The following is a 25,341-nucleotide window of genomic DNA, read 5'->3' on the forward strand; positions in this document are numbered from 1 at the left end:
AACATCTGGTGCTGTTCCCACTACACACACTGGTCAAAGACTGCATTCTCCAGGCAAAGGAATCAACCACAGCGTGTGGTGTTTATTGGTAACCCCCCCCACCTTGTATGGAAAATCAAGTTTGGCAATCTTTCAAACACTGTTTTTTCTGGGGTTAGAGATGGGGCAGGGGTATAAAGGTGGCAGGAAACTCGGTGAAGGGTACCTGGGACCTCTGTGCTGTTTGAAACTTTACATGAAGGTATAATTATTTGAAAATAAGTTGTTTCTTTAAGTGAGCTGTTTCAATAGTTTTCCCAGCAAACTCTACTTGGAGAGACTGCACAGTGTCCCAGTTGTGGTAGTGAGGAGCAGCTCGGGGCACGACCCTGGACCTGGGCCTCCACCTGGGTAGACCCTCTTCTACCCTAGGCCCCCAGCTGGTCTGCAGAGCAGCAGAGAAGAGGATCCTAAGGCACATGGTTTGATTTTGAGGTTTGCAAGAGACTGGGAGGCCTGGGCATGGCTGTTATTCTGCCATTGTGCCCAGATCGAGATGTGTAGATGAAGCCACTGTGCCATTCAAGCCACTGGAGGAGAAATCAGCTGCACCTGCACCCATCACTGATAACATTCTTGCCCTGGGGAAGCCATGGCTCCCCTGCAGGCAGACAAGCGGAGGTGCAGTTTAGCAGCAGGCTGCACTGCGTGCTGCTCCTCACATCGGCAGGGAGGTAGATGCCCCTGTGCTGTGTCCAGAGGGGAAGGAGGCACTGGGGCCCAGAGCAGCAAAGCCGGGACAAGAGACCAGGACCAGCTGGCTTCCTGCAGCCTCGGCCAGGCTGCAGGGGTGCAGGAAGGGTGCCCCTGCCACTCCATACAGCAGGGGAGGAGTGTGAGCACCATGATCAGAAGCTACTGGTAGTCTGGATGACGGATGGCACTCCCCATCTAGTTAAATTCCAGATTAATGACCACCTGAGGCGGCCACGCATACTGGTCCCGCTAGTTCTTGGAAGAAGCACCTAAAACAGCAGCCTAAGCCAGCCGCAGACATGACAGGGCTGAGGCCTCAAAGAGAATGGAAAGAATTCAGTCTTAGGTGTGCAGACCGAGCTTCTCTCCCTGGTGAAGCTAGCTCTTTATGGTGATGAATCAGGCCCCTTCTGCTGTCAGCTCAGCCAGCAGGCTGGGCTGTGACCCCCCAGCCTCATCCCAGTTGCTGGGTCAGCTGCCAGGGAGGGAGGGGGCAGTCCCCTCTAAAGAAGTCACCCTGTGAGGGAAGGACAGCGCCCCCGCCTCTCATCTGATCTGTTACATCTGTAGAAAAGCTGGGTGTGGCTGGTATTCCCCAGAGAAGCCGTTGTCCTATGTCAGCTCACAGGCAGCGCCGCTGCTCGTATTCGATGATGCCGCAGCTCCTTCAGCCCCACCGTCCAAGGTCCAGAGTCCCTCTGCCTCCCACCTGGACCCCACAGCCAATATTGGTGCTGGAGTTCTCACTGGCCCACAGAAGGCCTGCAATCACTTGTGTCTATGGGATCCAGTGACAGGATAGGTCCCCCTCTCGTGAACCAGGGCTCTTCCTTCTGTGTCCCATGGTCCAGAAAGGCACAGCCGCCTGGGTTCCTACCCGGAGCCCTGGGTCAGGACCACATCCACACTCCTGCGGACCCCAGGGCTACCAGGTCTGGGAGCCAGTCAGGGCTGCAGTGCCCTGACCTGGTTCTCGTCCAGGATGAGTGGGGACTGGAACTCGCGGCCTTGCAGGTACACTTCCAGACCCTGGAAACAAACCAAGTGTCCACTTCATGGGCCCAGGTGGGGGTCCCAATTCTGCCTGGAGCTGAGAAGGGGCTTCCAGAAACAAGGGTCAAAAGTCACCTCAAGACTGAGGCCAGCATGAGCCCTCCCAGCACAGCAGGGTCAGGCCACAACCTATCCAGAGGGGAACAGCCCACATTCTTCCCTCAGTAAGGCTGAGCTGGCTTGGCCTTCCCGCCCCTCCCAGGAGCTTTGAGGAGCTCACCCCACCCCACGTCCCAGAAGGTCCTTTGCAACTCAAGGACCCATTTACCCCATTGGTAAAATGAGGCAGAGCCATGATTTTCCAGCCAAGCACCCGCCTCTCCCCAGATGTCTCCCTCCGATTACGCAGGCCTCACCCCAGAATACCCCAGACGGCCAGGCGGCTCTCACCTCTCCAGAGTAGGACACCAATGGTGAGATCTCACACACGGCCGGAGGCTCTCCAGTGCTGGGCAGGCTGAGGAACCCACTTGTCAGCATCCGCTCGGGGATGCATACCCCAAGCCCCCCTCCCCCGCACCACCCATCATAGGAGCAGTCCAGTCCCTCTGTGGCCCAGACGACTGACCACCATACACCCAGCTTCCCACAGTCCTTTTCTCGGTAATCTCTCCATCTGGACACCCAGAGCCCTGAGCAAACTGCCCCCGCCTGTCTCGTAGACCTGGACTGCCAGATTTAGGTGATGACTGCGGACAGCTGAAGAAGTGGAAACCCATTGTCCTTTTCTTTCCTGGCCCAGAAAAGTGACCTCCCTAGCTGTTTTCTGAATGTCCTGCCTGGGTCTCAGTTTCAAAGCTCATGAATGAGCCCAGGAAGGCTGCATCCCCCACCTTCCCCAGGGCCCTGAGTGGACCTTGAGGGGCTGGGTCACAAGGCTGCAGTGGCAGCCACTGTGTGGCTGAGATGGACACACCGCACCTGTCAGACAGCAGCAGAGCGAGCAGCACCCTGGAGCCCACACTCACCTGGCCAGGTCGGGAAGCCGGGCCCCATGCACATCCACGAAGTGGGCCCCCGCCTGCAGGGCCCAGCGGTAATGCTGGGTGAGCAGGGCCCGCCGGGCCGTGGTGGGGTTGTCCTTGTCCGCTGAGTCAGCATTCTTCAGAGGGGAGAACTCTTCCTTCCGCAGCACCTCAAAGGCCACAAAGTTCCTGGTGGGGAAAGAACTGGTGACCCGATGTCTTGGCCCACAGGCCCTGGTCTTGGGCAGGTGAATGTCCTGTCTCACAAGCAGCAGGCCTAGGAAGGGCTCCACAGAGTTCCTCCCTCAACTGCCACCAGTCAGACCCCAGACCTGGGACCCAGAGTGAGGGCTAAACACCCTGGGGGAGTCCCCAGTACCATGGCCTGGACACTGCAGATGGAGGGCTCAGGAGGAGCCAGGTGTCCCCACGAAGTCCCTAGCCCCTGATGTTCCCTATACTTTCACCCTCAGGGGGCTGCTTCCTCTGGCCTTCTCCCGGAGACCTGCCTGCAGCCCCCCACTCTGTGCCCCCATCTAGCCTCCACGTCCCTGCCCGACTGGGCCTCAGAACCCACCACCAGAACAGAAGGGAAAATGGAAAAAGTAAATGGGTTCTGCCACTAACTCAGCAAACTGGAACACATCAAACACGAACTTCTCCATCTTTATCCCGTTCGGTTCTAGCGGTTTTACCAGATTCCCCTCCTCATCCACGTGCGGGACCTTCTTCACAGCCACGTGTGGCTTCAGCAAGGGCTCAAACTGCCTACGGGGACGGAGGAGAAGAGGAAAGATGTAGTCCAGACAAAATACCCGAGGGGGCCCAGCCAGGTGGGAGCTGAGCTGGGTCTCGGAGGGCACAGGCACCCTCCCGCACCCCTAGCCCCACCATCACCCCTGCCCCGGTGAAATGGCACAGGAGACACAGGCCAACCTGGCCGCAGAGCCCCGCACCAGCTGTCCGGCTTCCCTGGGGCCTCTGTCTTCCTTAAAGGCCAAGAACTCTTCTCCACCCCACCTCACCGGCCAGCTCCCAAGCACAGCTCCACCCTCGCCAGGTCAGCCTCCACCCATCGCACACCTGGTGACCACCTGGAGGAAGCTCCGCGTGAAGAAGTGGTTGCAGATGTTGCCTGCGTTGTAGAGCAGACCCCCGTCGGGCGCGCGAAGGCGCACGGTCTCGGGGCTGATCTCACTGTACTCCACCACCTGGGGGACGCCGTCCACCTGGCACACCACGCCCACTGGCTCCTCAGGGTATGCCTTCTCCACCACCTGGAGCCAGGACAGAGGGGCTGGGAAGGCTGGGTAGGCGGGGCACTTCGAGCTGGGGGCGGGGCAATGCCGTCGGGGGAGGGGCAATGCCGTCGGGGGCGGGGATGAGGATGGGCGGGGCGCGGCGGGGGCGGCCAGCGGGCTCACCTTGGCGCCACAGTCCGCGCCGTGCAGCACGCAGAAGCCGATGAAGAGGGGGTCCGCCATCCGCACCAGGATGTTGTCCACACAGTACACGTGCACAAACTCCACGCCTCGGCGCTCCATGTCCTCTAAGATCCGGTGGTCCGCCAGCGCTCGGTACAGGCCCCCGTTGCCGTCTGCAGAGGGAGAATGGGGCGTGCCTTGTGGGGGCGCCAGCCTGGCCTTAGCCGGCTGTCCAGGTGGGAGGCCCCTCGCGGTTGGACCTCGTTGTGCCAGAGGCCGCTCTCTCACTATCCAAGTAGTCCTATGGTTAGGTATGCCCCACCGGCAGATGAAAGAGGCCCAGACAGGGGAAGCCACTCTCTTGACTCACACAGCCTCCAGGCAGCACATTCCAGCCTCTATCCCAAGCCTCCTGCCCCCTAGCTAGCTCTGCATTCTAGGCCAGGGGTGGGCATACCTGGGGCCATGGCAACCTTGTCTTTCCGCTCCAGGATGGCCTTGCCATCGAAGGTCACAGCAGGCAGCATGCGCTGCTCAAACATGACCACGTTGTTGGGGTCCAGATGAAAGAAGTCATGCTCCTTAAAGAACTCGGCTGTGGGCCCCAGCGTGAACTCACTGGTCATGATGTACCTGCCAGGGGAGGTCAGGCAGAGCTGGCCTTGAGGAGGGCCTGGCTCCAACAGGGGCTGGCATCAGGATCCAGAGTGTCAGGCCTGTCTGGGCGGATGCTGGGCTCTGTCCAGGGCTGTGCCGGGGTTGGGATTCAGGTCTTGGTGTGGGGCAGAGCTGGGGCTACATGGGGATTACACTGGGGCCAAGGTCATGCAGAGAGGGCATACCAGGGCACTGTGCAGTGGGTCCCATGATGCTCGCCAGCCAGCTGCTCCACCCGCCGAATCCGTTCTGCCTGCAGCTGATACAGGGTCTTCTGGCTGGGCAGCCCCACCTGATACATGCCCTTGGGGTAGGTCACACCCAGACGAGTGCCTTGCCCACCAGCCAGCAGCAGCACGGCCACCTTGTTCAGGGCGATCTGGTGGAAACCTGGAGGCATGGGGTGCCATGAGGAGCCGCCTGGGACCTGCCACACTACCACCCCTTCACTTCAGAGCCAGCCAAGCTTGTGTCCAGGACTCAGACTACTGATAGCCACCAGACAGAAATTTCCAGTGACATTCTAATCTCATCTGGGTCAAGACCCCACCCAAACCTATCCTTGCCCTGACACTTTAGAGGTTCTGATGATGTCCTCCTGGGTTCATTCCCATCCTGGATCCTTCAGAGGAAACATGGGGTTTGACTGATCAGCTTTGCTGCGCCCCCCCCCCCCAACCTTAGGGGTGGGGGACAGCTGGGCAGGCTCCTCTCCAGGAGCACCTGCCTCACCACCAGGCCAAGAGGCCAGGAGGGCACCTGCACCAATGCTAGTGTGAAAAGCAGTGTGTGCAGCCCGGCGGGTGTGGCTCAGTGGTTGAGCATCCACCCACGCACCAAGAGGTCGCCAGTTCAATTCCCGGTCAGGGCATATGCCCAGGTTGTGGCCCAGTCCCCAGAGGGGGACATGCAGGAGGTGGCCAATGGATGGTCTCTCTCATTGATATTTCTTTCTCTCCCTTCCTCTCTCTCCAAAATCAAGTTTTGAAAAAGAAAAGGAGCATGTGCAAGGGGGTCCCCTACTGCCAATAAGCCTGTGGGCTGGGCACTGGGCAACCAGGTGTGCTTATGCACAAGGCACTCTCCAGGGGAATGCGGGTGGGGCGGCTGCCAGCTCCGCAGCGTTTGGGGGGCTCCCCACTGGAGTCACAAGCTAGTGCACGTGATGGGGGAAGGAGACTTCACTAAACTTCCACAAGAACAACCTCTCCTCTCAGCCTTCTCTGGGGGCAAGGCTCCCTTCTGCCGGCCAGGGGCGCCCCGCGGCCAGAACCCCGCCTACCTTCCTGCTCCCAGAGCCGCCGCGCCTCGGGGTCGCTCCGGATGACGCTGCCCACGCGCTCGGGGGGCAGGGGCCGCAGGCGCGCGGCCAGGTCGGGCGGCGGGCCCGGGGGGCGCGCACAGGCCGCGGCCGCGCGCTGGCAGTGCTCGCGCAGCGCCTCGGGCTCCAGCGGCTCCAGCTCGGTCAGCAGCGCGGCGCGCGGTCCCGGCGCCAACTCCGCGCAGAAGCGCAGGAGGTGCTCCTGGCCGGCGCGCCGGAGCCGGGCGCGCACCTCCTGCTCCGAAGCCATGTCGCCGCCGCCGCCCGCCGAGTTGGCACTCGTGACCCGCGCGGCCCCACCGGCGTCACGGGACCCGGTGGGCGGGGCCAGCCCCAGCGCCCCGCCCCCGTCCCCCGAGCTCCTGGCCGACCTCCGGGGTTGCGCCCGCCGCAGCCTGCCGAGTCAGACCCCGGCGCCAGCAACGTGGGAAGTGTAGGGGTCGTGGCGCCTCGAGTCCAGGAGCCCTTCCCCGCAGGTTCTAATACACCCCCTGCCCACTGCCCGGGGCGGGGGCGCTCGACCGAGGGGGAGGCTGGGTCTGTTGAGGCAATTGTGTCTCCTGGCACACAGGTTCTGCACACCGGACCTCTCCCCTCCACACACCCTTTCTGGGTGAGGAGGCGGAGCGTCACAGCCCCCTTGGGTGCCAACTGTACGTTCTGTGGGCCTAAAAGGAGTCCTCTTTCCAAGGACTGTCTTAGACCTGCCAAGGCCTTTGCACTTGCTGTTCCTTTTAACCTGGACAACTCTTCCCCACAAAGTTGTGGCTCAGTGGCTGAGCGTGGACCCCTGCACCAAGAGGTCGCAGATTCCATTTCTGATCAGGGCACATGCCCAGGTTGTGGGCTTAATCCTTAGTGGGGGGCATGCAGGAGGTAGCCAATCAATGTTCTCTCTCATCAATGTTTCTATCTCTCTCTCCCTCTCCCTTCCTCTCTCTAGAATCAATAAAGAAAAAAAAGAAAGAAAGAAAGGAAAAGAGCTCAGCTGGGGTGGCTCAGTGGTTGAGCATTGACCCATGTACCAAGAGGTCACCAGTTCAATTCCTGGTCAGGGCACATGCCCAGGTTGTGGGCCTGATCCCTAGTGGGGGACATGTAGGAGGCGACCAATCGATGTTCTTTTTCCTTGATGTTTCTATCTCTTGCCCTCTCTCTCTAAAATCAATAAAGAAAAAAAAATTAAAAGAAAGAAAGAAAGAAAGAAAGAAAGCAAGCTACAGAGCTGGAAAATTGTCGGGCCAGGCTAGAAAGGGGGCTGGAAGGGGGAAGTGATCAGAGTTCAGGGCATAAAGAACAGGGGCCACACCTTAGTCCCACACCCTGAGCTGGCACCAATTCCAGTTTCTTCTGTACCTTCCTCCAGGGCCTAGCCAGGGGACCCCAGAAAGCCCTTAGACCAAGGGCTTTGCCAGGTCTCTGGTCACATGTCACCTTTCAGAGACCGTCTCAAGTCATGTTAGCTCAGAGGGCACCCTCCCATCCTTCTCTGTTCCTTCCTGCCTTTGTGCATTCTCTGCTGCCTGCCCCCACCCTGCCACCCAGAAGTAAAGTCCAGGAGAGAGGGATGTGGTTGGCTCACCCCCCTGCCCATCACTGTAGATCTATGCCAGCACACAGGAGGCACTTAGTGTTTGCTGACTGAATGAATGAATGTCAGGTTTCAAGCCTAACACAGTGACCAGACCACAGCAAGGGTTCAGGGACTGCTTGCTGAAAGAGTGAATGAATGAATGGTCTGCTCCAATAGTTTGTGGTAGTTGAAGGCAGTTTGGGGCAGAGGTTGGCAGTGGAGGGTGTGTATGGGAGCAGAACAGCCTCCACACCCCAGGAATCCATGGAAACTCTTATCACCCCTGCCTGCACATATGCCCTTGAAGCCAGGTGTCAGAACATGAACTCAGGGCCTGTCTTGGTCAGGGCAACCCCTGAATCCTGCCTCGAGGTGGGAATGGGCCTGAGAGCAGAAGGGTTTGGACAATGGGGACTGTGTAGCCAGAGGTACCTGCAGGGCCACGAGAAAAGGACCTGACCCACCCGGGCAGACAGGGGTGCAGACAGGTGGGCATGCCAGTGAGGCAGAGGTGGGCAATAACCTCCTGAACTACCTGCCAAGGGCAGGTTTGTGACCAAGGAGTCACCTTCCCTTTGCCCGTGGGCCTCATCCAAAGGGTTCAGTGGAGCAGGGTCCAGAGGCCACCACAGGTCCCTGGTTGTCACTGCAGAAGTAGAGACCAGAGAACTCTGGGACAGACTCAAGGACTGAGAGGGAGCTGCCTGCTTTCACTCCATGCCCAGTGCTAGACAGGGGACAGAAGGGCCCAGTCCCCCTGCCCACCTCCAGGGAGCTCCAGGCTGGCACAGCGAGAACATAATTACAACTGGGATGGGGGCCTTGCAAAGTGCAGGATCCGCTGGGGACCCACCTGGCCTGGGGCTCTGAGGAGCCCCCAGGGTGACAGCAAAGTTGAAAGCTATAGAGTTGGGCCCGGCCAGTGTGGCTCAGTGATTGAGCGTCGACCCTGCACCAAGAGGTCGCTGGTTCAATTCCCGATCAGGGCACATGCCCAGGTTGTGGGCCCAATCCCCAGTGAGGGCCATGCAGGAGGCGGACCATTGATGTTCTCTCTCATCAATGTTTCTCTCTCTCTCTTCCTCTCCCTTTCTCTCTCTAGAATCAATAAAGAAAAGAAGAAAAAAAAAAAAGCTATAGAGTTGGAAAATTGTCGGGCCAGGCTGGAAAGGGGGTTGGAAGGGGGAAGTGATCAGAGTTCAGGGCATAAAGAACAGGGCCACACCTTAGTCCCACGCCCTGAGCTGGCACCGATTCCAGTTTCTTCTGTACCTTCCTCCAGGGCCTAGCCAGGGGCCCCCAGGAAGCCCACAGACCAAGGGCCAGGGGGCGCCTCCCACATAGGGTGAGACTCCTCAACACAGTGAACTCAGAGGGCTCATGGGCCCCAGCAGGGCCTGGGCACTGCTGGCCATGCCATCCTGAGCTGCGGCAGCATCACCCGCTGCCAGCCGCTAGCCTCCACACCCACACCACACTAATCCCACAGAACTGTCCTGAGCCCTCCCTGTCCCACAGGCCTCACCCTGGCTTGGTGTCCCACCCAAAGATGGCATTTCCTCTGTGACCTCCAGGATAGGATAAGTTTCTCCATATGCTGGCCGGCCACCCACTGAACAGTCACTGTGGGCCAGGCCAATGCCAGGCCTTAGGGTGGCCCCACCCTGCTCCCAAAGAGTACAGGGACTCATGGGGAGACAACCGCCTTAGCAAGGAGAGAGCAGCCCTATACTTTGAAGGTCAGGGCATCTAATCTGACTTTCAGGGTGGGTCAGGTACCTGAGTAGAGATTTGAAAAATGCCCAGCGATCAGCCAGGAGCTACAGAGAAGGGCATTCCTGGTAGGAAAGCCACCATGCCCAAAGGCCCAGAGGTGAGGGGTTGCCAGGTACCCTAAGCATGGGGGACCAGGAGTGGGGTGCTGGGAGCAGAGCAGGAGGGAGAGGTGAACTGCAAGGCAAATGACTGTCCTGGGACTTTGGCTGGTCCTGCCACTAAAGGGGAAGCCAGGGGCAGACCAGGCTCCAGGCTCACAGCTTTCTATGCGCCCCCCCCCCTAATTCCTTACCACAAAGAAGCTCTGACATTGAGGGGTAACCCCAGGAGAGAAGTGGACCCAAGACACTCCCTGGCCAGGGCACCAATGCTTGGGGCTCAGGGACACAGAGGCCCAGTTAGGCAGTCCACCCAAGACAGGTTGGACCCAAGGGAGGCCAGCCAGAGTGCCAAGGTGAACCCTGTGCCAGGGGTCTGTGTGGAGGGGATACTGGCGACTCTTTGCTAGTTTATCCCTGAAGACCCACAGTCTGCCTAGAAAGCAGCAGATGACACATAATATTGCTTAGTGGCAAATGCTCATGGCATGGGGATGTCTGGGAAGTTGGGGGGTGGGGCGAGGTGGGGGATGGGACCAGGGCAGGGCCTGGAGGACAGGCAATGGTGAAGGCAGGGGGTTCCAGGCAGACCTCTTGGGCAGCTCCCTGACTTCAGGAGCATCCTACCATTTAGTCCTGAGACAGGCTCCCAGAGCTGGACAGCAGGCTGGTGCCCACCGAGGCTGCCCAGACAGAGTGACTGGATCTGGCTGGGAAGGAAGAAGGGGCCCTGAAGCATAGGGGTGCCTAGCTGGCCTGAGAAGTCTGAGACTCAGAAGAGCAGCTGAAGAAGTGTCCAGTAAGAGGAAGAGGCTGGAGCAGAGGACTTTGGGAGCTGCGGAGAGCTGGTCGCCAGATGGGGATCTGGGGACACAGGAAAAAGTGGCTTTGTCCTGCAAGAGGCAGGAAAGGCCAGGCTGTCCCTAGGGACCAGGGGAGGAGCTAGCAGCAGTGGGGACACAGAGGCCTCTGTGAGGGGAAGCGCCCAGCTGGCTGGAGCCCACAATCCTCTTGGGGCCCGCCTGTCGCAAGAGAAAGAGGCCCCAGAGTCGGCGATGTCTGTGCCCGAGACCCTCAGCGGAGAACGCCCAGGGGAGCCAGAGGGGGAAGGTGGGTCTCTAGAGGGGCTGTGCTCCCCATCCTTATCCCACGAGGCCACCTGGGGACAGATTTTGTATTTGGTGCCAGGCCCCGCCCCTCGGAAAGGTAGGCGGGTCGGCCAATCCGAGAGAGGACTGAGCCGCGGCGAGAGGGTTGGTGCGGTGGGGTTGGGGAGCATAAGGGGGCCCGCTTGGGTCTCCTTTCCCCACCGGGCGAGGCCACTGGGGAGGTGGAGTGGGGGGACCCGCCCCTGCCAGGTCTGGGCCCCCGCACTTCCCCGGCCCCGCCACGCTCCGCGGCCAGAGCGCGGGGAAGCGCTGGCCCCTCCGCCGGAAAATCAAACTGGGCCGGCGGTCTCTCAGCCAATCGGGGAGGAGATGGGCCAGCCTCGGCCAATGGCCGCCGCGAATGCTAATGAGCACTGACGCCACGAGGAGGCCCATTCAAAAACTAGCAGCTATTGTCGAAACCGGTTGCGCGCGCCGGCCCGGCCCCGCCGTCGGGCCGCGCGGGGACCCAGCCTGGGGTGGGCCCTGGACGGAGCCCGGTCGGCAGGCCCATGGCCGGAGCTGCGATGGCCGAGCCGGGCTGCCCGCCTCCCGCCGCGCCTCCGGAGCCCGGCACCGAGGGGCTGCCGCGCGCCTTCCTGCAGAGCCTGCGCACCCTCTCCGACATCCTGGACGACCGGCGGCGCGGCTACGTGCACCTGCGCGAGATCGAGTCCCGCTGGCAGGGAGCCGACGCGCGGGAGCTGCCCCGCGGCGTGCGGAGGGCCTGCGCCAGGTGGCCCCGGCCAGCGGCTACCTGACCGATTCGAGCGCTTCGTGGCCGGCCTGCGCACCTCGCTTGTGAGCGCCGACGGCGGCCCTCGGGGCCCGGCGCGCGCCCTGGCCCGGGGAGGCGACCCGGCGCGGCCCGGTCCGGTGGCCAGCCGCCACCGCTGCCGCCGCAGCGCCTGGTGTTCACACCCGCCGAGGAGCCGCGGACGGTCCTGGAGAGGAAGCCCCTGCCCCTGGGCGCGCGCCCCCCGGCGGCCGGCCCCGGCGGCGCGGCCCGGAGCCTCGAGAAGCTGTGCGGCCTGGCGGAGGCGGCGCCCGGCCTCGCGGAGCCCGAGCGGCCGCAGGGCGCGGCGCTGGAGCGGAGCCCGAGCGAGGACGCTGGTGAGTGCGGGGCGGCTCGCCTGGTAGCTCCCCACCTCGACCTGTACCCGAGGCCGGAGCCCGAGAAGTGCCGCCCGTGCATCTTCCACGGGGGCGGGTCGAGCAGCTCTTCCTGGATTCGTGAACCTGGACGGGAAAGAGGCCTCCTACCTGTCCCTGTGTGCTCAGGAGCCAGGAGCCAGGCTAGCCCTTCCCCCACCACAGCATGAGGCCAGCAGGAACTCCTGTACCAACCATGAGCTGGGCACTGGGTGTGAGGGGGTTCTCTCCTCGAAGACCTGCCCTACACCTAGGGACAACTGGACCCTCGGTTTCATCGCTGGTGACTGCTTAGGTGGAGACATTTCCTTCTAGTGCAGACGAGAAAGGGTCCCCTAGGCTGTGGAGGGACCCATTCTGTCTCCTTGGATCCTTCTCCGTCTGACCTCTGGGCCAAGAGGGTTGGGTCCACTACCCCCACCAAAGGCAGGGTAGTCAGGGGCTGCTGCTGCAGCAGGACCTGGCCGGGTTGCCAGGGATGGGTGGGCCTTCCCGGCCTGTGGGGCTAGGGAGGAACACAGACCACAGCCTCTGGGGCTGGCCAGCAAGCGCCCTCCCTGCCTGGCTTTTGGTCCAGTGGGCAGGGACGGAGAGTGCTGAATGCCCCTCTGCCTTCCCTGCTAGTAGGACCTGCACTGTGGCTGATGTGAGACCTTCCTCAAGGGGCAGGTTCTAGCGCTTTCTGTGCGGCACTCTGCTTGCCAGGGTCGCTGGACTCCTGCCCCAGCCTCTGCCTGCTGGTCATCCAGCCGGATATCTAGTGTACTGTTAATGTGGGGGCCTGGGAGCTGCCTGTGGACTTGACAGTGTAGACTGGGCCCGGGTTTCTGGGTGTCCCTCTCCCACCAGCCTCCCTCTGCCTGTACCTTCTCCACCACACAGCACTGCAGGTTGCAACGTGAACTCTGGGCCTGCTCGGAGCATGTCTGCCAGGGCTGGCTGGCGGCCCACATGCTACCTGTGCCAACCCTCTGGACGCGCCCATGACAGGCACACCTGCACCCACTACCTGGATCACTCTCCTACTCCCTTGACTTCTAAAGATGAGCATGGTGTGGAGGGTAGTGCTAGGGAGCCAAGGGAGGGTGCCCTCCATACCTGCACCCCTGTCCTCCGCCCCGGGAGGCCCTGCACATGCGGCCCCGTCCCCCAGGGAAGCGGCTGGCCCTCCAGGAGGCTCTGGGGGGAGGGGGGCGGGGGGGGGAACCTGGTTTTCCCACTGGCTGCAGGTGGAGGGTGAGCTGCAGACGCTCTTGCTGCCTGCAGGGTGCACTGTGCCTGCACTGCGATCCCTACCTGGGGAAGTCAGGTCTCTGCCACCCAAGGCTCCACATGTCCCCTGCGTTAACTTACCGTCCTCCGGTCTGTGGGCCGACGCTCTAACCACTGAGCAAACTGGCCAGAGCTAACTTACCCTTAAAGGCCCAGCTACAAGGAGAGGAGTGGGGAAGACCAGAGGCCCCCCTTTCTCACTCCATACCTGCAGCCTTTGAGCTCCAAGGTGGGCACTAGGGGTACAAAGACAAGCTGGGTAAGCCCTTGCCCTTAGGAAACTCACAGTCTGCACATGTGTGTACACACATGTGTGTCATGTGCAGACATGCAGTTACAGGCCCAAGGCAGATGTGAGGGGAGCTGGTGGGAGTCAGGTGGGGACCAGACCCCAGCCAGGTGAGGTGTGGACTGGGCTGGTCCCCTGCCTCAGACTCCGGGGCTGGACTGATATGGGGAGGGGCCCCAAGAGGCTCCGAATTGCTCATGACCTCAGAGGCGTGCAGGCCTGGACCCAGCTTTGTGTGGCCAGGGGTGGGGAGGGCGTTGTGGGGAGGGCCTGGAAGCCAGGCTTCGGGGTTGAGACTGACTAGTCAGGCCTGGAGGTGAGCCAGGCCCTCACTCCTGCAGGTGCGGCGGCCTGCAGGGCCTGGGAGCCAGGCGGCGGGGACGCGCGGCGGGCCTCCCGTGCCCGGGGCGAACGTCGAAGGCACACCATCACAAATGGGGTGGACTGTGACTTGGTGAGTCCAGGGCTCTGGGACTCTCTCCATCTGGCCTAAGATTGGACTTGGCTCCCGTGTTTGGTCTCCTGGACCACCCTTCTGCCGGGGAGGGGACAGCCAGGCCTGGGTCCCAGGGGTGGCCTGCGACAGGAATGGGGTCAGTTCTAAACACCTCTCCCCACCCAGGCTTGAATCCGCCTGAGGAATGGAATGGCCCAGGGTCAGGTCGGGAAGTCCTTCTGGGAGATGGCGCCTGGGTGAGCTGTGGCAATAGGCTTGGCCTCCTGAACTGCCCGGCCCAGCCTGCTGCCCGAGGCTCCCTTTGCCCCACTGGCCCAGCTCACTGCTCAGTCCTCAGGAGCTCAGTCCTCGAGGGGCGCTGAACTCCAGACAGTGGCCCGTGTTCCCTGGGGAAGCCGGGTCCCCCTGGGAGGAGGAACAAGGCTGTGCTCCCTGCGAGTGGGGACTCACCTGCAGGCGCGCCTACGGGTAGGTGCGTGCAGGCCCACACCGCGTGTGTGCTCACTGGCACGTGTGCACCCCCGCGCGCGGCAGCTGAAGCAGATGGCAGAGCTGGAGCAGGAGAAGGAGGTGCTGCTGCAGGGTCTGCAGATGATGGCTCGGGGCCGCGACTGGTACCAGCAGCAGCTACAGCGTGTGCAGGAGCGCCAGCGCCGCCTGGGCCAGAGCAGGGCCAGTACCGTGAGTGATGCTGCCCATCCCCAGGTGGGCCCCCCTACAGTGACCACCCACCTACTCCAGGACACAGCGGCTGTCCCTCCACCTCGGGTGCTGGGAGCCCCCCCACAGTGATGCTCCCCCACTTGGATTCTCGGCTCTGAGCAGTAACTTCAAGGGGCGAGGAGGGCCACCTGTGGGGACCCCGTCAAGGCATGGTGGCTGACCTTGGGCTGGCCCTGCTCTCTGACCACCCCTCCCCTGCTTCGTCTTAGGACTTTGGGGCTGAGGGGAGCCCCCGCCCGCTGGGGCGACTGCTGCCCAAGGTGCAGGAGGTGGCCAGGTTCCTGGGGGAGCTGCTGGCTGCAGCCTGTGCTGGCACGGTGAGTGCCCCGGCCACCCTCTGCCCTGTGCCGGCACGGTGAGTGCCCCGGCCACCTCTACCCTGTCCTGGAGGTGGAGCCGTGGATGCCAGGCCTGCCTGACTGTGTCCTCCTGTAGGCTGTGCCCTCATCCTCCTTGGGGCCCCCGGGCCCCACCTTGGCCCCCACCTCGCCTCCAGCACCCGACTGGCAGCAGCAGACCATCCTGATGCTGAAAGAGCAGAACCGGCTTCTCACCCAGGTGAGGTGTGGGAGGGCTGGGCGTGGCTGGCGGCCTGTTAGGCCCTGACTGCGCCCCCCTTTCCAGGAGGTGACCGACAAGAGCGAGCGGATCACACAGCTGGAGCAGGAGAAATCCGCCCTCATCAAGCAGCTGTTTGAGGCCCGTGCCCTCAGCCAGCAGGACACCGGGCCTCTGGACTCCACCTTCATCTAACACCCGGACACGGGCTCCCAGCCTGACGCCGGCCCTGGGCGGGCACCCCTTGATCCCAGCCTCGCAGGCTGAAGGCCACCCGGCTGGCCTGGACATAGCCCTTTCTCCTCCTGGTCTGGGCTCTCCCAGCCTCCCCCAGCCCCCCACCCTGGGCTGGGGCTGGGGGGCTGACCTGGGGCAGGGCTCCATTGTGCAGGCACAGACTAAAGCTGCTAATACCACGGTCAGTGGACAGTGGGGACCCCTCCTCGGGTTTACGAGGTGTCGGGCACCCTGGGCAAGTGGGCTTGTGGCAGCCCTGCCTCATGTTTACAGCTGGCCTGGCTCCCCTCCCCTCGGGGGTCTCCAGTGAACCGTGCTGGTCAGGCTAGGCTGCACTTCTGACAGCAGCCAGCAGAGGGCATCGCCTGCACGCTGGTCATGGGTCCTGAAGCTCCCACTAGGGTATCTCATGTGGGGCTGGGAGTAGAGGACCTTGAGGTGGCTGGGACACCTGAGGGCCCGGCCCTGACTGGACCTGGGGCCCAAGAGTATCTTCTCTCAACCCAGGGCACCAACACTGTGAGGCTGGCCCTCAGCGTGAACAGATGGAGGGGGCGGGGCTGGCGAGGTGTGGGGGTCTGCCTGGACCTGGTTCCAGGGGCCCTGGGGGATGGATGATGTTGGGGGATGCCCTGCTTGCCCCTCCACACTGACTGGAGCCTAAACCAACATGGCTTAGCCATCATCTCTCCTGGGCAATCTGGCCCAGGCTCCGGACCTTGGGCCCACCAGGCAGCCTGGCCAAGGCAAGCTGTGGTCACCAGTTGGCTCCAGTGTGGCCCTCACCAGGGGTGGGGGGGGTGAGCCTGGGAATCCCAGACATGCCATGAGGTGCCTGGTAGGTTTAGTACCCCCACCAGGTATGCACCCCCGCCTGTCATATTCTTCCCCTACCCCACCTTTGGCCCCAGGTCTGGGCTGGGAGACAGCATTTTGCTCAGAGAAGGGGGAGCTGCAGGACTGAGGAAGAGGCTGGGGCAGGTCCACCCGGAAGGGAGCACGAGGGGGCAGGTCTGGGAAGGCAGGGTACGGCCTCCAGCACCCAGGCAGACTCGTGCAGTGGTTAGACCAGTGCCAGCCAAGGAGAGGGCCTGCCCACCAGGACCACCTCATCTGCCTTCTTCATAGTTCTTGGATTTGCCCCTCCCTCTCTCATTTCAGGACCAGTTCTCCAAACCCTGAGGCCCTCACTGGGGTCCCTCTGCTCCCCAGTTCTCCAAATGCAGACTGTGACATTTCCAGAACTGAAAACCACAGTCTCCTGCTCCTAACCCTCCCATGGTCCCCTGGCAGGCCCCAGCCCCAGTGGCGTGGGCCCGTGCATACCTCTGGTAGTGGGCTGTGCTGGGGCAGCCCGCCCCCCACCTCTGGGATTTGCATCATACTGTTCCATCCAGAGCACCCTGTCCTGCTTCACCCAGCTTGCTCCTCCCCCGCCCTCCAGGGTGGGTGGAAACAGCCAGTCAACTTGGGAGGCAGAAGACTGGACATAGGTCTGCCCTGGGGTGACTGTCATCAGGAGTCCCGCCACCTGAAGACCCTTCGGCTGCAGGGGTAACCTGGTTACACAAAGGGGACAAGGACAGCGGCCTCCCTGGGCCCTGGTGTTCCACGCAGGTGGTATCCGTGGGCTGTGTGGCCCTAGAGGCCGCGAGGACAAGGTTTCAGGAGGTCCCTGGTTGGCATTGCCAGGCCCCCGGCACAGGCAAACATCTCTGGAGAGGTCCCTGAGCCGTGTACAGTGGTGTTTGGGGTGGGGAAATGTGAGGGCCCCATACCCTGAAGGGTACTGAGCAGCATTCCTGGCTTGTGGAGTGGGGGACCTCTGCTCCCAAGGAAAAGGAGCACCTTCAGATTAAGAGCAAATTTTCACAAACACAAGGACAGACCACCGCGAGACCCAGCAGAAACCACAGACTAGACATTTCAGATGTTTGGAATTATCAGAATATGAAATAACTTTTATATGTCTAAGGAAATAAAAGATCCTTGAAAATGTGAACAAGGAATAGTCTATGACTTCTTCTATAAAAAAAAAATAGTATTCTGTAAAGGTGACCAATAAAATGTAAAGATCAAATAGAACTAGAAATACAAATGTATAATTGAAATTAAAAACCTAAACCCTGGCTGGTTTGGCTCAGTGGTTAGAGCATCGGCCTGTGGACCAGAATCCTGGGTTCGGTTACCGCTAAGGGCACACACCCCGGTTGCGGTTTGTCCCCGGCCCTGGTTGGGGTTGTGTGGGTGGTAGAAGATAAATGCAAAAACAAATGCTCTCGGGTGAGGATTAAAAAAAAACAACAAAAAAAAACTGAAGTGGACCAAAGGTCGGTGAAATTCTCAGAGCTGCCGCTGAAGAGAGACTTGGTGAACTGACAGAGAAATGGGGAAATAGAGGTGGGTCACAAAGGACGGGGGCCATTCATCTGGTTGGATGTCCTGTGTGACAGGGAAGGGGCAGTGTATGAAAATAAATGCTTACAGCCCGACCGGTGTGGCTCAATGGATTAAGCGTGGTCCCATGAAGGTCCTTTTCCGGTTCAATTCCCAGTCAGCACATGCTGGGGTTACCGGCTCGATCCCCAGTAGGGGGTGTGCAAGAGGCAGCCGATCCTTTCTCACGTGGATGTTTCTATCTTTGTCTCCCTTCCCCTCTAAAAAAGAAAGAAAAGGAATGCTTACATTTTCAAAAATTATCTAAAAACAGATCCAGCAATCCCAGCTGGAGTGAATAAAAAATGCACTTTTTCTCTGCCCGGCTGGTGTGGTTCAGTGGTTGAGCGTCAACCCTGCACCAAGAGGTCACCGGTTCGATTCCTGGTCAGGGCACATGCCCAGGTTGTGGGCCGGATCCCCAGTGGGGGGCGTGCAGGAGGCGGCCAATCGATGTTCTCGCTCATCAATGTTTCTAACTCCCTCTCCCTCTCCCTTCCTGTCTCTCTAAAAATCAATAAAGAAACAAAAAAAATTTGAAATGCACATTTTCTCTTACAAGATTATATAATAATTCAGAGACGAAGGCCAGAGAGGTGAATGTACCTTTCATGCTCAGACTGTAACTGTTAACCCGAAGACCATCCCCAGAGAAACGACCTTTCAAGAATGAGGGCAAAATAAAAACACGTGCAAACAAAATTCGAGAGTTGACCACCAACGGGACATTATTTAAAGAAATTTTAGGGCCCTGGCCGGTTTGACTCAGCGGTTAGAGCGTCGGCCTGCGGTCCAGAGAGACCCGGGTTCGGTTCCCGCTAAGGGGCACGTATCTCGGTTGCAGTTTGTCCCCGGCCCTGGTCCGTCGTGCGGGTGGCAGCCACTCGATGTGTCCCTTTCACGTCGATGTTTCTCTCTCTCTCTCTGTTCCTCTCTCTCCCTCCCACTCTACCTGAACAAAAAATGGAAAAATGTCCTCGGGTGAGGATAAAAAAAAAAAAAAAAAAGAAATTTTAGGGGCAGGACCGCAGAAAGAAGGTAAAATTCAAGGAGTCAGACATGATGAGTTATTTCTTACAACTCAGCGACTTGACGCCACAGTCACGTCCTAGGGTTTCTGTGGGCGGGGAATTTCGGAGCCACCGTGCCAGTGGCCCTGGCTTGGCATCGCAGGAGGGTCTCTGGAGGCTGCTTAGGGCTGGAGGACCCGCTTCCCAGACAGTGCACTGGTCTGGCTGTTGGCACAGCACCTCAGTTTCTCGTCCACGCAGGGCTGCTGGGGTGTCCCCACTGGGGTGGCACGGGATCCCTTGGAGCACGTGTCTAGGAGGAAGCCGTATGTCTTTTTGACCCCGGTGTCAGGAGCCAGCGAGTGAGTCACAGTGTTACTGTCTCCTGTTCCTCGGAAGTGATCCCTGGCCGGTTTGGCTCAGCAGTTGGAACGTTGGCCTGCGGACCAGAGAGTCACGGTTTCGGTTCCTGCTAGGGGCACGCGCCAAAAAAAAAAAAAAGAAGAAGTGAGTCCTTTCTCAACATCTGCAAAGAAAGGAGGCTCCACCTACTCAAGATCTGTGCACACATTTTATTTTTTTAAATATATTTTTATTGATTTTTTTTTTTAGAGAGAGAAGAAGGGAGAGAGAGAGAGCAGCATCAATGGGAGAGAGAAACAAATATCGGCTGCGTCCTGTACACCCCCTACCGGGGGTCGACCCGCAACCTTATGTGCCCTGACTGGGAATTGAACTGGCTCCGCTCAGTCCATGGGAGAAGGCTCAAACCACGGAGCCACACCAGCTGGGCAAAAGACTCAATTTTTTTTTAAGGTTTTTTTTTTTTTTCTTTTTATTGATTTTAGAGAGAGGGAGAGGGAGAGAGAGATGGAAACATCCATGAGAGAGAACATCGATTGGCTGCCTCCTGCATGCCCCCCCTGGGGATTTGGCCCACAACCTGGGCCTGTGTCCTGAACAGGAATCGAACTGGCGACCTCTTGGTGCCTGGGTTGATGCTCAACCACTGAGCCACACTGGCTGCGCAAAAGACTCAATATTTAAAAGATGTTCATGTTTTGCCCTGGCCGGGTGGCTCAGTTGGTTGGTGCATCCTCCCATACACCAAAGAGCTTGCTGGTCCAATTCCCAGTCAGGGCACGTACCTAGGTTTGACCCCCCCGTTGGGGCACGTATGGGAGGCAACAGATCAATGTTTTTCTTATACTGATCTCTCTCTCTCTCTCTAAAAATTGATAAAAACATACCCTCGGGTGAAGGTTAAAAAATGAATGAATTTAAAAAAAATGTTCATTTTCCCCAATTGGTGTATAGATTCAATGTACTCAAAATTGAAAAACCAACAGTTTTTCAAGGAATTTGGGCAGGTTGTTCCAAAATGTTCATGGAAGAGCTAGGCTCTGGGAAAAGAAGTGGGCAGAGGGGACTTGATGACCCCGGGCAAACGTCCTGGGTGATAGGGAGACGCCAGGCGTGACCTTAGGGCAGACAGGTGGCCCTGTGACACAGCGCTGGGACAGCCCGTTCCCTGGACAGAGCACAGGAACTGGCCCCTTGCTGCCCATTCTGCAGACGACCTCGTCCGGGGGTACCGCATGCTTGCAATCAGCAATCAAACCTTTCGAAAGGACCTTTAGAAGTGTCTTCCGACCTCACGGTAGGTCATTCACACAAGACCCGATAGAGCAAAAGATAGGGCAGGAGCCCAGCCAGTGTGGCTCAGTGGGCTGATCATCGTGCCATGGACTGAGAGGTCCGGGTTCAATTTCCGGTCAGGGCACATGCCCAGGTTGTGGGCTCAATCCCCAGTAGGGGGCGTGCAGGAAGCATCTGATCAGTGTATCTCTCTCAAGTACATGTTTCTATCTCTCCCTTCCTCTCTCTCTCTAAAAAATCAATAAAAACATTTTTTAAAAAGAGTAGGAAACAGACACATTTGGACTAATAAGCAGTTTCCACAATCTCATGGCCAGAGGATTAATGTCCAGGGTACAGTTGACCCATGAACAATACGGGATTGAGGCACTGCACCCCAAGTGCAGTAAAAAAGACAGTGTATAACTCTGACTCCCCCAAAATGTAACTACTGAGAGCATCCTGTTGACCCAGAGCCTTCTTAGTAACATAAACAGTAGAGTCACAGGTATTTTGTATGTTGTATTAAATACTATATTCTTACAAGAAAGCAATCTAGAGAAAAGACACTGTTATTAAGAAAATTATGCCCTGGCCGGTTTGGCTCGGCGGTTAGAGCGTCGGCCTGCGGTCCAGAGAGACCTGGGTTCGGTTCCCTCTAAGGGCACCCGTACCTTGGTTGCAGTTTGTCCCCGGCCCTGGTTGGGTCATGCGGGTGGCAGCCACTTGATGTGTCCCTTTCATGTCGATGTTTCTCTCTCTCTCTCTTCCTCTCTCTCCCTCCTACTCTATCTGAACAAAAAATGGAAAAATGTCCTCGGGTGAGGATAAAAAAAATTAAAAAAGAAAATCATGAGTGTGAGAAACCCATTTATACTCTTCATTGAAAAGAATCTGCATGTAAGTGGCCCTCACAGTCCAAGCCTGCACTGTTCAAGGTCAGCTGTGTACTTAGAATGCCTGCAGGTCAATAACAAAAACAACCCCTAGAAAATGGACGGAAGAGGCCTGGCTGGTGTGGCTCAGTTGGTTGGGCCATCATCCCATGCACTAAAAGGTTGCGGGTTCGATTCCCAGTCAGGGCACATACCCGGCTAGATCCCTGGTAAAGGGTTGTGCAGGAGGCAGCCGATTGATGTATCCCTCTCACACCGATGTTTCTATCTCTCTCTCCCTTCCTCTCTCTGTAAAAATCTTGAAAAAGCCCAACCAGTATGGCTCAGTAGTTGAGTGTCTACCCATGCACCAAGAGGTCACCAGTGTGATACCCAGGTTGTGGGCCCAGTCCCCAGTGGGGGTCATGCAGGAGGCGGCCAGTTGATGCTCTCTCTCATCGATGTTTCTATCTCTCTCTCCCTCTTTCTTCCTCCCTCTCTCTAAAAATCGATAAAGAAAAAAAATACCTTGAAAAGAAAAGAAAATGAACTGTAGATGTGAACAGATGCTTCACACAAGACATGAAATGCTCACACCAGAGGAAAGAAGTCAATCCCGCCACCAGGACGCACACGGGTCACAGCCCCAGGGTCAACACGGACCCCACGGCTGGCAGTTTGTCCTCGGCCCTGGTCGGTCCGCGGGTGGCAGCCACTCGATGTGTTCCTTTCACATCGATGTTTCTCTCTCTCTCTCTGTTCCTCTCTCTCCCTCCCACTCTACCTGAACAAAAAATGGAAAAATGCCCTCGGGTGAGGATAAAAAAAACACAGAAAAGTCTGCTCCCCCAGGACAGGTGGTGAGGGGGCCTCTCCAGTGCCCACAGCTTGTAGGACAATGGAAAGAAAGCCGAAAAGCTTGGCAGGCTGCTTGTAGCAGGGCCTTATCTTGAGAACACAGGGTTAAACGCTCCTGCTCACAGAAGAATGCAGGGGAGGAGGGGAAGGGAAGGAGAGAGGAGGAAGGAAGACTACTTAGTGCAAATCATCCTGAAGCTGTTAAAACATCAGGGTGTAGCCCAATTGGCTGGGCATCTGTCCCATGAACCAGGAGGTCACTGGTTGCATACCTGGTCAGGGCACATGGGGGGTGGTGCAGGAGGCAGCCAATCGATGGCTCTCTCTCATCGATGTTTCTATATCTCCTTTGAAATCAATAAAAACATACTAAAACAGCACCACCAACAAAAAACAGCAGAGAAGAAGAGAGTATAAACAAAAAAGCCAGGTACCTCCCATAAACAGTGGGAAAAGTCATAACACAGACAAGGGGAGACTTTTCGAATTAATGTTTACCGGGACATCTAGCAGAGGAATTAAAAACAAAAACAAAAAGCATACAGAGGGTCTATAAGGCGGAAACCCCACCCCACGGGCTCTCGGATTAGCTGGGCCCGTCTGCACTTCAGTAGCCAAATGGATGGGTTTGCTCGCTTTGCTTCGTTAATAAGTGTGCATGCTTTGCCCTGGCTGGTTTGGCTCAGCGGCTGGAGCGTCGGCCTGCGGTCCAGAGAGACCTGGGTTCAGTTCCCGCTAAGGGCACGCACCTCGGTTGCAGTCTGTCCCCGGCCCTGGTTGGGTCATGTGGGTGGCAGCCACTCGATGTATCCCTTTCACGTCGACGTATCTCTTTCTCTCTCCCTCCCACTCTATCTGAACAAAAAATGGAAAAATGTCCTCGGGTGAGGATAAGAAAATAAATAAGTAAGTGTGCATGCTTTAATGTTGTAATAAATTCACTCAACGCAAATATTCTCTAGACTCTTTCATTGAAATTCTTTCTATGAGAAGACAGGGATCGGGGCTGGGACAGCCCGCTCCCTCTACGCGGGGGCTGTCCAGGGACAGCTCTCTGGTGCCTGGGACAGGTGCCTGCCACATTCTGGTGCCATGCTCGGCTCAAAGGCCGTGATTAGGAGCTGAGGTCGATGGGGCCAGCTAACCGTCCGCTGCTGGCTGTCCCGATCCTTCCAAGAGCTCAGTGACTCAGTCCCGTCGGGATTTCTTTTTCTGCTTTGCCATTGGGGTTGGGGGTTGCAGCATAACGAGACATTAACAAGACATAGAGGCCTGTGTCCGGGGACAGAAAACTGGAAATAAAACCCAAGAGTGCTTGGGTCCCCACCCAAGCTCCAAAGAAGAGGCAAATTCCTCCCTCCTCCGGCTGGAGTCCCAAATGTCCTCATGTGAATAAAGCTCTTGCCGAGGGGTCTGGGGTTGAACCCTAAGACGTTCAGGGGCCTCATAGGGACCCCAAAATACAACTGTAATGAAACTTTGACCCATCTGGGAGTGCTGGTAAGGCCTGCCCACCCAGCACGCAGGGTCCTCACGGCTGTTCTAGACGCGGGCGGGCCAAGGGGAGGGACAGACGCGCGAGGGGAGCAGGGACGACCCAGGCTCCACGGCCCCTGGTGTCAGAGTGTGTCAGCGAGACCATCAGAGACGCACAGCCGCACTGCACCCGGCAGGAGACAGGAGCTTTATCCACCGGCAGGCTCCCCAAATCAAAAGCAGCATTCTTGCAGCCCACTTATAAAGGCCCAAACCACATCCTTTTTCTGGGTTTCCCAAGGCTGTTACTAATTCCTTTATCTATGGTTCCGGTTCCCCACGGCCACGGAGTTTCGATGAGTCAGAGTGCGCACAGGCGTCGGCTGCTGGTCAGAACGGAGTTCCTTAAACTAAGTGGTCCGGTTCGCTGGGAGGTCCCTCCACAGGCAGCGCACTTTGACCCGCCACACAAGACCCTCAGCTTTACTTTTCTTTTTATCCTCACCCAAGGATATCTTTCCATTTATCTTCAGATAGAATGGGAGGGGGTGGGAGACAGAGAGGGAGAGAGGGAGAGAAACGTCGACGTGAGAGGGACACATTGACTGGTTAACTCCCACACGACCCTGACCAGGGCTGGGGACCAACCGTGACCAAGGTAGGTGCCCTTGACAGAAATCAAACCGCGACTCTTTGGTCCACGGGCCGAGGCTCCAACCCCTGAGCCAAACTGGCCAGGGCGGAACCCTCAGCTTTTCTGTCTCTGGAACACGGCAGGGAGAAAGTAAATTTAAATCACCAATCAGCTGTCAGCCGCTGCACCCCACGGCTTTGGGAAGCTCTATTTACATCTGCATCCCCTTGTAGAAAACGCAGAAGGGCCGGCCGGTGCAGCTCAGTGGTTGAGCGTGGACCCTGCACCAAGAGGTCGCCGGTTTGATTCCCGGTCAGGGCACATGCCCAATGTTGTGGGCCCAATCCCCAGTGGGAGGCATGCAGGAGGCGGCCAATCGATGTTCTCTCTCATCGATGTTTCTCTCTCTCTCCCTCTCCCTTCCTCTCTCTCTAAAATCAATAAAGAAAAAAGATTTAAAAAAAAATGTAGGCGGAGAGTGTTGCATCTGTGGGGCAGCAAGGGAAAGAATCACCTGGGGACCCTGACCTTCATGTGCATACTTCAGACTCTGATGCCTAAGTCTGAGACTCGAAGACCATTTCTTTATCAAATACCTGGAAAAAGTTGCAGGTGCGGCAGGAAATGCTGGCTTTGTCCTGCCGAGCCTTACCAGAACCCAGGGATGTCACTGCCGACCCGTTTGGTGCGGACACGGGCAGGACTGCCAATGCTGTCCAGGACTGTGTTATGCTTGGCTCCGCAGGACTTACGAGACCGTGGAGGACAGACGGGAACTGCAGATCTTCAGACATTCCAGTGGACAGATGTATTGGGTAGCAGATTTTTTCAAGGGAATGAGAATATTGTAAGAATTTGGAAAGGTCCCATCTTTACAAAGGTTGGCAGGACTAGAAATACTGCAGTTCTTACTCCAGCAGGGCCTTTGGCAGGAGAGATGGGTCAGGAGCTGGTGGCGTTGCCGCCTGAATAGGAT

At 58.3% G+C, this 25,341-nt stretch overlaps 2 protein-coding genes across 2 annotated transcripts; one reads left to right on the forward strand and one right to left on the reverse strand.

The window, feature by feature from the left end:
* Window positions 1-22: 22 nt before the first annotated feature.
* On the reverse strand, window positions 23-6,405 carry UAP1L1 (UDP-N-acetylglucosamine pyrophosphorylase 1 like 1). The gene is made up of 9 exons (XM_036262057.1): window positions 6,117-6,405; window positions 5,020-5,224; window positions 4,635-4,810; window positions 4,178-4,350; window positions 3,837-4,030; window positions 3,381-3,521; window positions 2,757-2,942; window positions 2,179-2,245; window positions 23-1,764 (listed from the first exon to the last, which is right to left on the reverse strand). The coding sequence occupies exons 1-9, from the start codon at window positions 6,403-6,405 to the stop codon at window positions 1,681-1,683; spliced, it is 1,515 nt and encodes a 504-aa protein (XP_036117950.1). The 3' UTR covers window positions 23-1,680.
* Window positions 6,406-11,262: 4,857 nt separating this feature from the next.
* SAPCD2 (suppressor APC domain containing 2) lies at window positions 11,263-15,413 on the forward strand. Its single transcript, XM_036262105.1, is given in 9 exon segments — window positions 11,263-11,467; window positions 11,470-11,513; window positions 11,516-11,620; window positions 11,623-11,863; window positions 13,805-13,917; window positions 14,455-14,601; window positions 14,853-14,960; window positions 15,079-15,201; window positions 15,268-15,413. Coding segments are annotated over 9 exon segments (1,215 nt in total). The 3' UTR covers window positions 15,397-15,413.
* The last annotated feature ends 9,928 nt before the right edge of the window (window positions 15,414-25,341 follow it).

The sequence above is a fragment of the Molossus molossus genome, unplaced genomic scaffold (genome assembly GCF_014108415.1).
Source record: "Molossus molossus isolate mMolMol1 unplaced genomic scaffold, mMolMol1.p scaffold_m16_p_14, whole genome shotgun sequence".
Taxonomy (NCBI): Eukaryota; Metazoa; Chordata; class Mammalia; order Chiroptera; family Molossidae; genus Molossus; species Molossus molossus.

Excerpts from the sequence above, each read along its gene's own strand:
- UAP1L1 (XM_036262057.1), bottom strand. The coding sequence starts at position 6,405 with ATGGCTTCGGAGCAGGAGGTGCGCGCCCGGCTCCGGCGCGCCGGCCAG. Across the intron at positions 3,522-3,836 it reads TTCCTCCAGGTGGTCACCAG|GCAGTTTGAGCCCTTGCTGA; the intron begins GTGTGCGATGGG and ends CCGTCCCCGTAG. Across the intron at positions 1,765-2,178 it reads TGGTGTCCTACTCTGGAGAG|GGTCTGGAAGTGTACCTGCA; the intron begins GTGAGAGCCGCC and ends GTTTGTTTCCAG.